This window comes from Orcinus orca, chromosome 4 (genome assembly GCF_937001465.1).
Source record: "Orcinus orca chromosome 4, mOrcOrc1.1, whole genome shotgun sequence".
Classification (NCBI taxonomy): domain Eukaryota; kingdom Metazoa; phylum Chordata; class Mammalia; order Artiodactyla; family Delphinidae; genus Orcinus; species Orcinus orca.
In genome coordinates, this window is record NC_064562.1 from 27,915,805 (window position 1) to 27,935,129 (window position 19,325).

At 35.1% G+C, this 19,325-nt stretch overlaps 1 protein-coding gene and 1 long non-coding RNA gene across 4 annotated transcripts in view; one reads left to right on the forward strand and one right to left on the reverse strand.

Annotated features, from left to right (window-relative positions):
* LOC125964180 (uncharacterized) overlaps positions 1 to 19,325 on the forward strand; it is a 672,498-nt gene that overhangs the window by 569,612 nt on the left and 83,561 nt on the right. The window lies entirely within an intron of this gene.
* Positions 1 to 19,325, reverse strand: part of TTC29 (tetratricopeptide repeat domain 29) — a 249,929-nt gene that overhangs the window by 208,757 nt on the left and 21,847 nt on the right. For both annotated transcript variants that reach the window (XM_033402828.2, XM_049708815.1), the window contains exons 3-4: positions 6,632 to 6,855; positions 1,512 to 1,697 (exon numbers count right to left, since the gene is read on the reverse strand). In XM_033402828.2, the coding sequence (XP_033258719.1) occupies positions 1,512 to 1,697; positions 6,632 to 6,855 (410 nt within the window). The remainder of the gene's footprint in view (positions 1 to 1,511; positions 1,698 to 6,631; positions 6,856 to 19,325) is intronic.

A 19,325-nucleotide genomic window follows, 5' to 3' on the forward strand; every position in this document is an offset into this window, starting at 1 on the left:
CTCTTCCCACAGGGTGTATCACAGCCAGACTTCCATCACACTCCTTTCCTTGGCCTGAAGGTATAGCCCAAACTCTACAGAGTTTGGTTCAGCCCAAGCTCTGAACGCTGGCATGTTCCTAGTTTGCCTTTCCATACTCAGTTCCCATCACTGCTCAGAAATATACTTTCCACTTTAACCAGGTCGCTCCTCTTACCAGTTTCTCTAATTATGCTTTCGTATGTAGTTCCCTCTTACAGAATATATTCCTGTTTCTTTACCCGCCTAAAGTCCACCCATCGTCCAGATCCCCCACCAGTCCCTTCTGACTCCATCGTGCCTTCCTTGGATCTAGTTTGTACGATCTCTCACTTCTTTGAATTGTTCTGTTCTTCCCCATACCTATCACTCAAGAGAGCCCCTGACTATCAGCCACGTTCCAGCACCGACCGTGCTGTAGATTACAAAGTGCAATTTCCTGAAGCACAAAAACCTTTTCCGCTCCCTTCTCAAAGCCCTATGCAGTTCTAGCCACAAGATAATAAATATTTTCTAATTTAACTCTTTTGCCAAAGTCAAAACTCTTGTGGAAAATGAGACAGTGTTCTGAGGGAAGAAACAGAATTATTTCTGAGCAAATATTTTCAACTTCTCACATATTTTATTTGCATACTATCTACCCACTATCCTTCTATAAATAAATTTAATTCTTAACTTTCTGTTTGCAATCCTTATTAAACCACCAAATAAAATATGTTTCTAATGAATTTTTGTTGTCCTTTCAGACTTTGGCTTGTCTTAAGATAACATTATTAAGAATGACATTATTTTTAAAGGAACATTTCCTTCAGAAATTATTAAAAAATCACAACGGGGTGGTACCCGAGTTATATAGGTTATATATATGGGACTTGGGATGCTAGGAAAATCACAAAGTGTGCCTTTCCTTTTTCCCATTTTCATACATGAGAAATCAAGTTAAAATGAACAAGCAGGTCTGTAAGAAAGGAAAAGCATTTCAAAACAGTGCAGCACATATGTGGACGAAGGATGTGTGTGGAGGCCTGGAGGAAGATGCTTTCCTTCTGTGATGACGCTTCTGGGAACTCTAGGCTGAGCACTCAGCAGAGGTATGACTGTAGCAATATGGAGGGTGAGTCCAAAGTCTCACTCCTTTGCTATTCTTTTTTTTTTTTTTTTTCCTGCGGTACGCGGGCCTCTCACTGTTGTGGCCTCTCCCGTTGCAGAGCACAGGCTCCGGACGCGCAGGCTCAGCGGCCATGGCTCACGGGCCCACCCGCTCCGCGGCATGTGGGATCTTCCCGGACCGGGGCACGAACCCATGTCCCCTGCATCGGCAGGCGGACTCTCAACCACTGCCACCAGGGGAGCCCCCTTTTGCTTTTTAATCCCAGTAACTCATATTCTTCTACTCAGCCTCGGGTCTTTTTCTCTACCCCCATGTGCTTTCTGGTTGCCTGGACTTGGGATGCTTCAAAGCCCCCGCAGCAGCCTGACAAATGGCTACTCACCATCCTCCTCGAAGAGCAGCCCCATGTGTGCGTGCGCCTCGGCTTCCTTCTTCCCACCGTCAATTTTGATGAGTTGAGCAATCTGAAAACATCGTTCATAGAAGTGGTTCCTTACCCACTTGTCTTCAGAATTATTGAAGTAACAGGCCAGAGCATACAAGTTATTATAGACCTCTTCAAAGTATTCTTCAAAGAGAGAAAAACATCATAAAATGCATTAGAAAGATGTCTCAAGGTACATCCCTTCAAATGGCAAATGAATATAGTGACATTTATCTTCTATTTTTCCTTAAAAGCATGATTAACCATTTAAAAAATGGAAATGCAAAAATTAATGTTTTAACTATTTAAATAATTACATTAATTAAAGGATGTGCACACGAGAAAAACAACAAAATTCTTTTGGAGAGCTTAGACCCTGTTAGAAATTGACATACTCTTTGGTTGAAACAGGAGTCTTTATATAACACAAAAAAAACAGAATGATACCTACCAGCAATGTGCTCAGTTCTTTTGAAGAAATGAGTATGTGGAAGTACTTTTCCCATTGAAGATATGAAAATTATTTAGAGATTCCAGAGAAAGCAATGTTTCTTAACCATGGCTAAAAGATGAATGAAGAAAGCAGATGGAATCTGAAAATAGCAAGGTATTTTCACCCAGAAGAAAAGGCAAGCATGCAGCTTATAGATAGAAGAAATGATGATCACAATGACCACATAACCTCCTTACACTTTCTAGTGCTGTTTCTGACAATACAAGTTACCAACAATGTTAAGAAAAAGTGGATTTCTATGCTTATCTTTTGTATGAGTATTTTTTCTGCTGAAAATGCATTAATATTAGTCATCCCTCTCACTCAATTACTAGCTTATTAGTTGTCAGTTTGTTAAACCCCCCCTTTTTTTTCCCAAAGTGGCATCTGACCTATTTTTACACAAAAAAAGTATATTAATAAACTGTGAATCAGTCTTATAAACTCCACTGCAATCAGTCATAAACTTAAACAAAAATGTGTGTGTTAAATTGTGCCTCACCCTCGTAAATTTCATTCTATTGGTGGATATGAACAAATTCATTATCTTTATGTTTCTTTGCATTTGTGCTTAAAGCACAGTAGTACATGTGTGGTAGCCTCTGGATTACCCTTCCAAGGATTTTTAACAACAATAATTATCTATTGGAATTAACTGATATTAATTGTTCACTACTATCAGAAGAGTCAACCTATATACTCCTGAAAGAATTACAATTATGAAAAGCATTTGTATATTGCCCACTGATACTCCTATAAGATTAAAATCAAAAGGCTCAGAAAAAAATGACATTAGGCTGATTACCACAAAATTAACTTTCAAAAACTGTACATAAGTCACTCCAATGTTTCCAAAGAATTTCTAAAACCTATGTCATGTTTTTACAGACACTGCTTCATAATTCCATAGGAAATGAAGATTTATCTCAAAATAAGTTTTAGACCTAAAAATTAAAGTTAAAAAACAGTTCTCCCTATCTCCCATTTTTGAAGGCACTGGGGATTCTGGAGACCATTCTGCTTTTTAAGGTATTCACAATAGGCAATAGCTTAGGTGAAAAGTAGAGGGTACCCTGAGCTATTTACTTAAAACGAATACTCTCATTTCAGAACTGACTTCTCCTATGCTTTATCTTTCCATTCTGAACCTTCTGCCTAATATGAATAGAGCACTAAAATATGTTTTGTAACATTTTATATTCTTTCTCATATTTAATGATTAGAGGGTTGCTGTTTTTTAAAACCTGTAAATAAAACATTTGATATCTTCCATTTAAAGAGATTTTAAAAAATATATGTAATCCTGAAATAATTTTTCCTTTTTTCAGTAATTAAACCTTAGTAGAAAAACATTTCCAACATTTTATAAACGAAGTTTTTGGTTCTGTTTAGAATGAGTTATATAAGCTATTTAGATTACATACTTAAAGACTACTTGTCAGCTAAGCTATTTTTCTATGGAAAAATTGAATGTTTTTCAGAGTATTAAGTATAAAGGACTATATCAAGTTTTGAATCTTTGAATAATCCAAATACATGGTCTGTACCCTTTACATTCTAAGCAGCCTTTTCTCCTTGCTTGCGGAACACTTCCTTGAATTGTCAGCAGGTATATTTATAAGATGAAAATCAATTTTATTGTTGATTTATTATTAAGACCAATATTCATTATGCTACCTAAAAAGGAGATCTCATGATGAAATAAATTTGGAAAATGCTCTTGCTAATTTCCCTCTTTCAGTGAACCACACAATATACATGAGCATGTTAAAGGCTCTGATAAGTCCTGCAATAAACCAAACTGCTTAATGTATATGTTAATTCACCTGGTTGTTTCTCAAACTTATTTCACCAGACAATTACTTTTGTTCTGCTTTACATAAACTGTATAAACATCCTGTGGGACTCTGCTTGAGTAGAACATACTTTGGGTATCTTAAATAAATGTTATTAGAAAAGAAAATTGCTGCTTAACCCTTAACAATAATTTAAAGTCAAGTGTAAATCATGTTTGAATTATCTATTGATTTGGCTACCCATTACCATTATTGCCATCTCTTCCCCAGTCCCATGGGGCACAAGGCCCTAATCATAATGTTACAGATGGTACAGAGATGATTCACAACAATGGGAAATATAAGAAATGCTATCAGGGACAAAGAAACACTTTCACAAATAGAAAATAATCCAAAAAGAAATGACTGCCTTACTTTAAACACTTCTTTGCTATAAAACAGAAAGTGCTATTTTGAAAAGTAATTTAAATAACTCTAGGTTCCTGCTCTGCCAAGTCTCAAGGGACAGAATTGACCTGAGATGACTATTGTTAGTGCCACAGCTTTGATTACATGGACTTCACTGTGACCCTAGAGTGATGGTCTTTCCAGTGAAAAGCAATGAGAATACTCAGAGATATGCTGCTTCAAGATAATTGTCTCAGATTCCACAACCATATGGGGTGAAATCTTCAAGGCACTATTAAGAGATCTCTGTATTCTAGATTAAGTGTGCGTGTGTGTGTGTGTGTGTGTGTGTGTGTGTGTGTGTGTATGGGTTTTAAGATTTAAAATTAATTCAAGTGAATAAGAGTTTCTGTGCATATCCCCTACACCATTTTCTGGGACATGCTTAACTCAATCACAATTTTTCTTCTATGAAGTTCATGTGTTAAATGTGAAAAAATTATACACATTTTAAAAAAAGAGCATACAAATATTTACATGTCCTTCAACTGAAGTATTTCCAATAATACTTTTTTGCAATAATTTTAACTTTCTATATTTTAACCAGGCAAAAGCCACTGCCTTTTGAAGTCGATTACCTTACAGAAGAGTTGTTCTGAGCAAGAGGTAATTTTGTTCCATTTAACAAATGTAACCTCAGTTACCATGAATATATGATAAACCACTCAGTAAAGAAAATATTTCATTACTTGTACCATGTGTATAAGACATTGGCTATTGTAAAGTTTGGACTTTTAAAATATTTGGAATTGGAGAATCATTTTAATTTATATGTATATTTACTTTTCTTTAATAAAAGATTACAAATTAAAAGTTTTCTACCTTCAGATTATTCAGCATTTAGTTTCTTTACAATTACAAAATGCTTTACGACAAGTTTCTCATATTTATGACACTTTATGACTAGTGATGTGTTTGGCTCGTATTATGCTACTAAAATGAATGCTTCTATTTAAAACATTTAGTGAATGTGATTAATTCACCTTAGAAAATGACTGTGAGCAAATTTTATCTGCATCAATTCTATTTTCAGTAAAAATATCATTTCAGAGTTTGGGGCTGACACTAGAATGTAGGTTTTCTTACAATAGCATTTAAAAATTTTAAACAGTTAATTTCTTGAGAAATTATATGTAAATCACACTTTAAAATTCACCAAAGGACTCTATTTTTAAAGTCAGTTCTGCAGTTAAATAATTTTCATTATACAAATAATCAAATAATCACCTCTTGTCTACACACACACACACACACACACACACACACACACTCTAGTTCACATGTAGTGTTGTTAGGACTTTTGTATATCTCATATTTGTAAGTCAGGTCACAACCAGATAGGAAATATGTATATGGACTCCACTATAGAGGCTAAAAGACTTCTGCTACCCCTCTGATGCTGTTTCTATGTCCCTATCAATTTTCCACACTGCAGCACTGGCTAACAAAACATTGTCTAATACTCTATTTTCCCATAGAAAGGCCTGAAATGAAGTACAGACATCGTCATGTTGTGGCCTGAGCTTCTCTTTTTGAGTCCTATGGTGTTTTCACACAAAAAGTTGAACAAAAGGATTTGTTTGGTGAAAACACCAAATTTATATGCCAACTTTTGGGATTTCCTTTCTTTGATTATACAAAATGACCAATTATGAATATGTAAATAAGAAATACTTATGACAATATTGGTATAATTATAGTAGAGATTAAAATATTTTCTTCAATACTTGAAGCATATAGACTTTCTGGAAAATTTCAGGATACCAAAAAAAAAAAAGGAATTTATTAGAGATGATGTGATGGAAAATATAAAATTAACAATTTTATTCGTAATTGTAAATTGCAGGCTTTTTATGTCTCCTCACTATTCACTAATAAAAATTTTCTGATAGAAATCTATAGAACTTATGGATAAAATCTTTAAATTACATTATACAAATACTAGAAAATAAGTATAACTGTCAAGTTATAGTACTCTGAAAGTGTCTCCTCAGTGAAAGTCAATAATCAGATTATATATAAAAAAAAAAAAACTATGGAAAGATGTATAATTAATGATACCAAAGATTTTAATACATTGGAAAGGCCTGGAGATGTTATTAGGTGCTATTCATTGTCTTCCTTGGCTTAGAGTGACAACACTAGGATGGCTGTGTGTCTGGCCAGCCTTGTGATTCAGCGTTCTCTACCATTTATTCCATTTAGATGCTTAGCTGACTAGGTTGAATTGTGCTAAGGTGTCTCAATGTTTTAAATTCATACTTGAAACAATTCGGAACCTTCCCTCAGGCACTCACTGTTCTGCCTTCTGCAGTGCTGCTTCCCCAAATCCATCCACTCACCTTTCCTTTCAGCTGCTTCGGCCCTGGTCAGGTAGTAGTAGAAGTGATCCAGCTTGTCAGGCTGCTCTTCCAGGGGTCTCTGCAGCCAGAAGAGGGACCTTACTTTTGCAGCCTCCCTCAGGGCATCCCACTTCTCCATCAGAGCAAAGAGCTCAGTAAAAGACTTATGATAACCATCTCGCAGCATGTCCACACAGATGTTCTTCTTGTACGAGTTCCGGTAACTGGGAATAAGAACAGAACACTGAACACGTTATTTTAATCCTTTAAATCTGTGCAGTGTTTTGATCTTTATAATAATTAAAAGTTGAATCACGCTGCATTTTTTTCCCTCAGTGGAAGCGCTGAAAACAATCTTGACCTCAAACACTTATAACTGAACAACTTCAGTTTAATGAAAGATGCCAGGAACTATCTAAATACAGTAATTTTAGTGAAATTACATTATAAATATATCAGTTCCAGAGCTGAGCTCCCTTTGATAAGGACAAATAAGCTAGCTGACTGATGTTTTAGTCTGTTTGGGCTGATATAACAAAATACCCCTGACTGAGTAGCTTATAAACAACTGAAATTTATTGCTCAGAGTTCTGCAGGCTGGAAGTCCAAGATCAAGGCTCCAGGAAGGTCGCCTTCTGCTGAGGGCCCTCTTCCTGGTTCACAGCCGGCATTTTCTAGTCATATCCTCACATAGTATAAGGAGCTAGGGAATAATCTGGAACCTCTTTTATAAGAGCACTAATCCCATTCATGAGCGCCCCACCCTCCTGACCTAATCACCTTCTAAAAGCCCCAGTGACCTACAGCTTTGGGGATTAGGATTTCAGTACATGAATTTTAGGGAACACAACATTCAGACCATAGCAACTGACAGTATCCAAAAATACTTAATACGTTAGCCACCCACCAAAACAAAACAAAAAACCAGTAAGGCAAGCAAAATTTAAATGTGTTGTCGAATATCAAAACAAAGCTCTATTAAGTGGTTTCACTGTATATTATGGAGGTTCATTCATTCATTAATTCATTTACGCAGAAAATGTTTATTGAAATCTCTTGCTAAATATATTTTAAAAATTATTTTCAGTTAGGACTAACTTAATGATTTGTTATGTACTATTTCACTTCTAACAATAATAAATCATACGCAAGGAGATGAAATGACAATTGAATAGCCCATTTATTTATCCAACAAATAGCTATTGAGTTTCCTGTTAAGTGCCAGGCATTGTTCTAGACCAAATAGATTCAATGCCCTTGTGAAGTGTATATTCTAGTGGAAGAACACAACCAACAAATAAGCAAACAAATCATAAATAATTTCAGATGATGAAAATTGCTATATAGGAAATAAAACAGGGTTATGGAATAACAGCTCTGTGGTGGCTATTATTACACTAAGCAAGAGGCCTAATGATATACCTTTATACTAATTATTTTACATTTTTTTAAATAGGAGACAATTAAATATTTAGAACTGACTTGATGTGCTACTACTATCAATAAGCATTTCAGTGTGGAGTGGAGACAGTCTGGAATTAGAACACCCAAGGTTGAGGTCAGCTCTTTCTAACCTCTCTGGACTTCATTTCTTCTCATCTGTGAAATGTGTATATTAATCTGTATTAATCTATGCCCTACCTACATCACAGGATTCTTCTAAGAACCAAGCAAAATTATGTATGTGAAGATGCTCTGAGAAACATTAAGTCCTGCAATAGACTCACCCTACAGAGTTTAAAAAACAAATGAAACAAAAATGCCCAGCTCCCATCGCCAATAATTTTTTACTCAGGGGATCAGCTTAGGTCTAGAACAAAATACTTACAGTGAGAAAGGGAGTGGGGAGAGGGAAGTGAAAAAAAAGAGGGGGGGAAAGACCCAGATCATGGACACCTCAAAGCCATGGTAAGAAGTTTGGACTCCAAGCTAAGAGTGGGATAGAGCCGTAGAAGGGTTTGGGTCAGGGAAATGAGTCAAAGAGATTGTCTTTTAGAAAAATCATATGGAAGGAATGTCCCAGCTGAACTGCAATCTTCCTCCTCCTGCACCTGGTGGCCAGTACAAGCCACCTATTGTTATAGAACTAGTTCACAAAGAGAGTAAGGAAACTGCAGTCCCAGGCCAAAAAGTCAAAAACCACCATCCTGTCAAAATGATGACCAAAAATATTCGAAGTGGAGAGGACAGGAGCTATCACAGATTTTTGTTTCTGCCCTTTAGCTGAGAGTGTGGAGGAGGAAACAGTGAGATGCTCAGAAGGGCTAGGTTCTCTCTCCCCTCCCCCCACCCCCCTGCCCCTACACAAGGGCATGTAAAGGCAGCAAAAGTCAATGCAGAGACTTTCTCAGCAGAAGAGGATTGGAACCAGCCCGCACAATGTCCCATAGCCTCTGAATAGTACGGGCCCAACACCGTAATTGTCTAGCGGGCTCCGAGTGTGTGACATAAGAGTTAATGGGAAGAGAGGGTTGGTATGTTTGCCACAATGTCGCTGGCCACAGCAAGGGGATGTGTGCTAAAAGGCTGTCGGATGCGCTGCCCACTGGGGACGGAAGGGGGACACAGCTGTAACTCTGTGGATAAGAAGCACTGGGGAGCTACTGAAGGAGTCAGGTCAGCATATTTCCAGAGCTGACAGAAAAGGATGAATAGAGTACATCAGTGACAGACCCCTGGACAGCATCCCATAGGTGAGGAATGCATTCAACTCCAAGGAAGAGAAAACTCGGCTCACAGTGCCTTCAAAACTAGAGGTTTCTATTTCTCACAGCACAAGACACCTAAGGGTAGGCAGCTGCTGGCCTTGGTTCCATGGCCTGGCAAGTTCAAGGCCCATGCCTCTGGGATTATTTTATCCTTCCCCTCACTGGTCACTGGAGGGCTGCCCCAGCTCCAGACATCATGTCCACCTTCAAGGCAAGAAGAAAGGGGAGAGTTCGGTGGCATCAGCTGTGTCTTTCTCCATTATTGGGGAAAACAAAAGCATTCCTGCAACTTCTGTTGGAGTTCCACTTTGGTTCCATGGGTGAGAACTGTGTCACTTGGCCATCCCTGGCTGCAGGAGACTAGAAAAACAAATATCCTGCCTGTTTTGGGGCACACTGCTGCCCCCAAATGAAACTGGAGTTATGTTAGCAAAGAGGGAGAAATGGATACCAGGGAGGCAAGTTCAATGTCTATCACAAGGTCCTAGATTAAGACCAGGGAGTAAATGCTGACAAACTCCCACTCCGAAGTTTGCCAGATAAAACTGGGCAGGATACCCAGTTAAATTTGAATATCACATAAACCACGAATGATTTTTTCTTAGTATTATTAGTATGCCCCAAATATTGCATGGGAATACTTACACCAAAAGACTTTCTGTTTTTTTGAAACTCAAATTGAAGTGTATGTTGTATTTTTATTTGCAAAACCTAGTAACCCTATTTCCCTCTACCCTGCACCCATGCTGTGTTGCTTCTACATGGGAAAACAGGGTGAGGGGAAGTGTTAGAATCTGAAGAACCTGACAAATCACTGAATTGGACTGACTTTACCTAAGAGGGATGAGATTGGAATTTTACACTAGGGAGGATCAAGGCTTAGGGCCAGGAATTAAAATTAAGTCATAAAAAAACAAAGACTTTCAATTTAGCATGCTTGAGCTTGTTGACTCTGAAATTCACACCAGATCCAAGAGAACAGAAGCGGGAGCGGGGAGAAGAAACGGGAGACTCTGGTGTTCACGCAAAGGAGAGGACACGGGGGCTGAACTGAAGTAAGGCAGGGGGATAAATAGAAGTAGGTGGATTCAATAAATATTTAGGAGATAAAAATACCGATTACTTGGTGACTGATTGGATGTTGGGGTTGATGGAAAGAGAAGAGCTAGGGTGACAACAGGAGTTGAGTGTGGGTATTTGGTAATTTGCTAAAGAGGGGAACACAAAAGAATGAACAGGTTTGGGGAAAGATAGTAAGTCTGGGTTCAGATAACTTGAGTTTGAGGAGACTGAAGGGGACATCCAGATGGTACCCAAAAGGGCAGTATGAGGGATGGTAAGGAGGTTTGAGGGGACAGGGGCTGGAAATCCAAACTTGCCTCAAACAAGCACTGCCACACAGAGAACAAACTTATGGTTACCAAAGGGGGAAGGTGGGGAAAGGGACAAATTAGGAGTTTGGGATTAACAGATACACACTGCTCTGTATAAAATAGATAAGCAGGGACCTACTGTATAGCACGGGGAACTGTATTCAATATCTTGTGATAACCTATAATGGAAAAGAATCTGGAAAAGAATATCTATATGTATACATATATATGTGTATATATATATATAATATATATATATACATGTATATATAACTGAATCGCTTTGCTGTATACCTGAAACTAACACAACATTGTAAATCAACTCTACTTCAATTAAAAAACAACAACAAGCACTGCCACCTTTGTACGTCTATGCCTTGGCTGCCATCATGTTTTCCTGTGAGTGAAGAAAGCATACTGGGGCAAAAAAATTATAAATAAATAAAAATTAGAACGTTGATTTAAACAATGAAAATAAGTACATGTGAGGAGGCCATCTCAGTTCTAAACCCAGCTGGGACAGAAATGCAGAACATCATTCCCTAGGCCTTATTTCCCTCACCTGGAAGACGAAGGTGCTCTGGCTGGATTTGGTCCACCCAGCATCTCGTTTCATGTCCACAGACTCCAAAGTATTTTTGGAAATGGCACATTGTGTGTCATCTTGGTGGGACTTGATTTCAAAGACTCCCTAGCCAAGGGGTGGATCAGTGACCCAAATTAAGCCACTGGCCTCTCTCCCAGGATTTTGAATCTGAGGCAAGAAACACAAAGATGTAGAAGGTTGCTGGAACTCAGTCAACCTGGCAGCGACATCCTGACTAGAGTTGCAAGTAGTTCTTGCTACCTAGATCCATTCAAGTGTCCCATGTCTTTTCTTTTGAGCCGGGTTCTCCCCTAAATTCAGCTAGTTACCAAATATCCTTCTAATAAAATCATTTCCATTTTATTTGGTCAGAATCAGTTTCTGCTCCCTGTGAGCAAAGAATACGAACTGCTTCAGAAGGGACTGTCTTGGTACCCAAGACATTTTTCAGCTTCAAAACATCCATGATATATAATTAATATCAATTTTTAAAATTTCTAGTAAATTTTTTAAAAAGACCATTCTTTGCAAAAGAGATTTCAAATAGAGATGTATTTAAAATGCCTATATAACTATGCTGATATCATCTCTATTTTATACACAGTTTTGTGTGCACACACATACATACGTATGGTATTATTTAAGCCTCATTACTAATATTTGAAAGCCAGAAAGAGCAGTTAGTGTTTTACTAAATGGGTTCCTATTTCAACCTTCATAGTTAATGAATATCATTTCTTTTAGCCAGAATAATTTTCATCTTTTAAATTTGCTATCTGAAAATATTTATAAAATTGTATGTCAATTTCTACCATTATATGTGAATTTCTCAGGCTTTATATTTCATAACAGAGAATCATAGCCCAAGTTTACTTGCTTACAAAAAGGAATTTTTAAAAAATGCAAATAGAAATACAAAGAGAATCCAAATTCATTATTTTATTTATTTCATTTGGACATGAAGTTAATAGTCTTTGGTTTTATTTACATATTAAAACAAATACTTATCTAAATTAAAACATGCTCTTTTTAAGTATCAGAAGAAAAATCTCCTTGACCTGAAGTCACTATACTGGGTGGAAGCTAAGAATTCTAGTAAAATTTCTGGAGAGATTTAATATTATGGAGTTTGAGGAGAGTTCTCCTGACAGAAAAGAGGCCATTCATAGAAGGAGAAGTTGTGACATTCACAGATATGCTGAATATCTAGAAATTTACATCCTAAGGAAGATCTTTGCCACTGCAGATACCTAAGGCTTTACCAGGCTAAGGGATGTAGCTGGAGAAGAATGGTTTTAAGAATGGAATTAAGTGGTCATGCATTTCATATGGATTTTTATTACTATTTAAAGGCATTATTCAATAGAGATTCTAAATATTTTGAATTTACATCCAAATTTCCCCAAAACTTCTAAGTTAAAAAAAAATCTGTATACTGGAATAAAGTAAATCTGAACAATCTGACATAACTCCATAGCAGTTGAATGTGTGGAGATGCTGGGAAATGGGGAGCTTTCTATTAGACAGCCACAGAGGAGATATTGTATCATTTTTAAATTCTACCTTAAGCCATTTTGAATAGCTACTATTTATAGAGCACCTACGATGTGTCAGACATCATTTCTAAATCACACAATAACTCTACAAATACTACTTCCATTTTTACAGATAAAGAAACCATCTTCAGTGAGGTTGTGAGTTGCCCAAAATCATATAAGCTAATAAGTGGCAGGGGTGGGTTTCACACTCAGGTTTCTCTGATTACAAATTCTGAATTTTTTCTCTTTACCACATTGCCTCCTATTATATCAAATATCATTAAGTTTTCTTCTCCTCCTCACCATGCACACATTTTTTGGGTTTATTTGTATTGATTGTTTAGAAATTTGACATCATTATACAAGTATGATGCCACTCTCCAATTAGAAAGCCATTATCTTTCTTGGGAGTAACATATACACACCATTATATGTAAAATAGATAAACAACAAGGACCTACTGTATAACACAGGAACTATACTCAATATTTTGTAATATACATATATATATAACTGAATCACTTTGCTGTACATCTGAAACTAACACAACATTGTAAATCAACTATACTTCAATCAAAAAGAAAAAAAAAGAAAGCCATTTTCTTTATCCATGTTAATCCACATTTGCGCTGGACTGGGGAAAGAGACTGGTGTTATTTTGTGACTCAGAGAATCCCCTTCCTTAAAATGAGGGAGCAGACAACCAGTAGCATCTGTGCAAAGCAAATTAAATAGATGCGATTCCCACACAAGGGTGTAAAGTCTAATGGGGAAAACACCGACAAACATAAAACAAACATAAAATAGGATATTACTGTACAAATATGAAAAACATGAATGAATAGCTATGTCAATCTATCTTATTCTCTTTGTACTTAGGTATTTATACTAGTTATTACATGACCTTTCAAAATTAAAATGCATTATCAACTATTCTAGTATATGATTAATATATTTAACATATTTTTTCGTAAGTCACACTGAAATACTGTATCAAGGTGAAGCTGCACATTCAGTAAAATATTTCAAAAGCAGTTCAATTTGCTCAATACTTTAAAACAAGATCATAAAACTTTTATTTAATCTGACAAAGATAAACTCAAAAGATATGCTATACCTAATCAAAAGTCAGGATAATACCTTTATTCCATTAAGTTAATATTTATAAGTCACTAGTGGGTTATCTATGTGCCAGTAACAACAGTCTTACATTCATATTGTAGGGATAAATGTTATTGGAATCACGACGGGATAATTACATTGACTCTTAAATGAATACTTAAATAGCTTCAGTTAATATAATTTCCATGGAATAAAGTGAGTCTCTATTCTTACTCATACTTTTCAGTGTAGGTAGATATTAGGTATAATTTGAAGGAAAAAATCCATTTCTTCACACACACACACACACACACACACACTGATAAAACTCATATCTCGTATGGATATGTTTTATAGTTTTTTTGTGTGTATGAAAAGGATACTTTTCTTTCCTAAAAAGCTAAAACAAGGACATAGCATTTCTTTAGCCACATAAATACATAAAGAGAGAGGAATTAGAAAGAAAAAAATTATGTTTTAAATGATTTTACTTTAAAAGCATATAGAATGCTTTTACAATGAAAACTGAAAGCGTTTTTCTTAATATTACCCACTTAGGTTTTTAACGATTGATATGGATTAAGAATACTACCACTCATACGTATTTTTGTGTAATAAACCATTGGAGTTGAGATTTTTAGAACTTTAAATTTATTTTCTATGTACTTCAAAATAGAGCAAGAAAAAAGTTTCAACACAGAAAAGGCTCTTTTTAAATTTAACGGATTTCCAATGAGTTGACTGGTCTCTGGGGGCATCTACTGGAAATTTCACAAACTGCAGTCACATCATGTAAATGTGATAACTTTCATTATCCATTTTAATACAGATATTACTTTAATTGGTATGCAAATAAGGTGACACTCAAAGAAGATAAATGTAAAGTTATGCATGGTATTCTATCTCATCCATCTGGTAACAACAAAACATGTAGCTGTCTTTGGGATCAGTCAACAAATACTCAACTGTTAAAAATGTAAATAGGGCAGGTGGCATATCACAGATTAACAGTTTCCAGACCATCCAATTCTCAAGCTTGGAAAAATTAAAAATATATTCTAGAGAGAAACATATACATACTTAGTAAGGAGTTTTTATTAATCCAAATTAAATGCATATAAAAAGCACTTTTGGGTTTCCCTGGTGGCGCAGTGGTTGAGAGTCCGCCTGCTGATGCAGGGGACACGGGTTCGTGCCCCGGTCCGGGAGGATCCCACATGCCGCGGAGCGGCTGGGCCCGTGAGCCATGGCCGCTGAGCCTGCGCGTCCGGAGCCTGTGCTCCGCAACGGGAGAGGCCACAACAGTGAGAGGCCCGCGTACCGCAAAAAAAAACCCAAAAAAACCCCACACTTTTAAAATTATGATGGTTTCTGTAAAACAAATTCATTTTGTATCTCAGTATGTCCACGAATCATAAATAACCTGGTAATCAGTACTTATTTTCTATATAATTTAATTTGACTATTCATGTGTTACTATCTCAAAAAGTAGAATTTGTTATACTTGGAACAAAAGAATGTATCTATCATTATAATTAATATTACAATTAGAATTAGTTATTAATATAAATATTGTTATTAATTTTCCTTAACATTTTTGGAGAACGTCTTTAAGAAAAATGAACATATAATGAACATGATACAATCATTGCAGCTCATATATATATATATTTTAAATTTTATTTAGTTAGTATTGGCTGCGTTGGGTCTTCGCTGCTGTGTGGGGAGCGGGGGCTACTCTTCGTTACGGTGTACGGGCTTCTCATTGAAGTGGCTTCTCTTCTTGCGGAGCATGTGCTCTAGGTGCAGAGGTTTCAGTAGTTGTGGCTCGTGGGCTCTAGAGCGCAGGCTCAGTAGTTGTGGTGCACGGGCTTAGTTGCTCCGCGGCATGTGGGATCTTCCCGGACCAGGGCTCGAACCTGTGCCCCCTGCACTGGCAGGCGGATTCTTAACCACTGTGCCACCAGGAAAGCCCCTCATGCATAGTTTTAACATATATTTAAAATAAACCAAATAACTCATAATATTATTGCAGTTGTGACTAATCTTGTAACAAGAATTTTTAATATCACAGGCATTATAACAATCTTGATTTTCTTTGTAAAATATATTGGTCATATTTACTTTAAGAGAAAATATTTAAAATAATTATGAAGATATATCTATTGTGCTATACTTAATTGTACTATAATATACTTTTTATTGCTATAATTTTATATAAACCCCTCTAATAAAGATTGAAATATTTAACATTTTAGCTTCATTCCGAAGAAATACCACTAACGCATGTGTAAGTTTATAGTTTCTGGAAACTTCACTAGAATTACCATCCAAATAAATGTGATATCACCTTTAATTGTATAAACCGAAAAAACTAATCAACATAAAATGTTACCAAATCAGAATATAAGTTATTAATATAGCAGGACTTTTGTTTCAGTTTAGATTTAGATTCATTTTATAGCTGTATGTACTTGATAACTAACTAAATAAATAAATAAATTCCACCCCCAAGAGGTTATGGAATATAATTTTTTGTGATTTTCTAAACAATTAGAAGTTTGCTAATTTGAATTTTTAGAGGAAACTGTTACATATACAAGTTTTGCTTTGTGTTTTTTGAAAATACAAATTTTCACCTATTAATAATCAAACTTAGAAAGCACAGTTAGATTTTCAACATTTTAAAGGTATATGTACATTGAAAAATTCCATTTGGAAAACAATTATTTAAGTTCAACCTTTAATTCTTTTCTAAAATTGTTAATAATAATAACTAAGAGAGTTTACCCCATGACATTTTGTAAATGTGACTATTACTAATTTAATTCTTTCGACAAAAAATAAAATACTAAAAAATCTGATCAGCAAAGAATTCTCCCAATAGCACAGTAAGAATTCACTTCAACATGAGTGATTTTTATTTTAGGATATATGGGCTATAGGTGTAGAATGGAACAAAGGTGATTTCTCAGATTCGATTATGTTAGAGCTGGTATTTAGCACAAAAGGCAGTAACTTTTTGTGAGATCAATAAATGTTAATCTGTCAAATAGTATTTTTGCTGGTGATTATTAGCCTTTATCAGAGGAAAGCTGTGGTTATTCAGCAAGCAGTACTGACTGCAATCCTTACAATGTCTTTAAATGATTCCCTTAATAATATAAAGGCATTTTTTTATGTGTATACCCTGTAAGAATGATTTACTCAAATGATTTCCATTCAGTCAAATATTTGAAGTACAGTGATCATCATCAATCAGGAAGGAATAAACTATGCATCAATCAATATAAGGTATTACCAAAATATTTACCCATGTAGCTGTCACACACATTTTCTTTACTGAAAGATTTTCTTTACTGGAAAAATCTCAAACTTAAACACATTTTTAAAGTATTTCATTAGCAGTTCAGTGAAAAAGCACCAGAAGAAACCTCCTTATGTGAGGCTAATTACAGATATAATCTTTATAAATGGTCTTATTACTTGCAAACCCCTTCAAGAAATTCAAACTTTTTAATGAAAGAATGTTTTATGCCAAAGATCAAACATGGAAAGGTATAAAATGAATGTCATTGTTTAAGAAGAATTTTCAGGGAACATATTTTCAACCCAGAAGTACCACACTTGAATCCAAACACCTTTGGCTAAACGAAGCAATCGTATCAAGTCTTGTACTTTCAATTTACACTGTAACTTTCCAATATAGGAAAACATAATTATATAACCAATTTATATTGATTATATTGTTACTTATCCAGTTAAATATAGCCTGAAAAATAAAGTCTAAAAATAACCTTAGCTTTTGGATTAAGTTATAATGATTAAAAAAAAACTGAATAAATAATATCATCCTGTCAGATTCTGTATCCTACTATCATGGCAATAACTGTAAGAAAAACAAAAAATAAGGTTCATGCTACAAACAATGGACTATACACACATGTAAACATGATCATTCTAGCTCAACGCCATATTTTTGTCTAAATTAGTACTTACAGTTTTAATTAACATAAAACTCCATATAATATGAGTCACTGTTTTTTTTTTAAACAATTCAGTGATTGCTCTCCAAATTTCTTGAAATTCAATTACTTAGGAAATTTTGTCTCAAATAATATCACTTAAAACTTTTCTTTCAATTCTTCATCTTTACACCTTTATAAATAAAAGAACTATCAATTTTCCACATAAATTGAGGGAAATAATCAAACTTTAATAAAGATGGAAAGCTGGAGAATATAAAGACAAAACTTAGTAAAAACAACAAGTTGCATTAAAAAGAAAACTTCAGCTCACTGTATTTTTTTTTTACTAAAGTATGTCATACATTTTATCTTTGCAAGAGTTTGACGAATTTTGCAAGTAAAATTCTGTTTCCTCTACACTTGCTAATAGTCATGAGAATCTGTAGTTTGCACCTTCCCATTAAAAATGTATTGTATTTTTTTGAAATTATTCACCCCGCCTTTTATCCAGATCATGTCTTTGAAAGGAGGAAGTAGATAATAAATGGAATAATTCATGATTTCCCATTAAATATGAAACTTTCTTTTGCAGAGTTTAGAAAATGAAGTTCTACATAATGTACAAAAGTTGATTAGAACTTTTTTAACCTTTTCAGGAAAAAACCTTTCACATTAAACAACTGCATGTGGAGGTTTTCTTTGGGAAAAGTAAACCAATCAATTCCTTATACCTATGGCTTTATCATACATATTCAAATGTTGCTCTTTCCAAACATATATCCCTTTATAATGTGTAAGTAGTTATTAAAATGATGGCAAGAAAAATAGTGTACATTGGGCTATAAACATGACAAGTATCTAAGAAATATATAACTGATGTTTAAATTACAAAGGGAAAAATCACATAAATTAGAAATGAAAACAAAACATTATTTGTGCTCTTCTCAGCAATGTAATGGAAGATAGCATGAGGGTAAATAATAAAACCTACATTTAGATGTCTCTTATTATGGCATTTCTTCTAGTGAGGTAATATTTTGTCATGAGAAAAAAATATGTACCTTTATAAAACTTTTCCTTGCAAAACTAGCCGTTGGGATCTGTTAACTACATTCTTTTTCTTTTGCCTTTTTTAAAAATTAATTTTAATTGGAGTATAGTTGCTTTACAATGTTGTGTTAGTTTCTACTGTACAGCAAAGTGAATCAGCTATACGTATACATATACCCCTCTTTTTTCTTTTGCCTTTTTTTAAGATTAAAAAAACCCAAAAAACAAATGATTTTTAGGCTCATTCTTGCTCTATCATTCTTTATTTCTTAGATGAGAAATCTGGAGTAAATTTAACTGAAGATAAATGTCAAGTTCTGACTATTTTAGGGCAGCTGGTGACCTCATTAGGTTTTTAAAAATTTTTTGT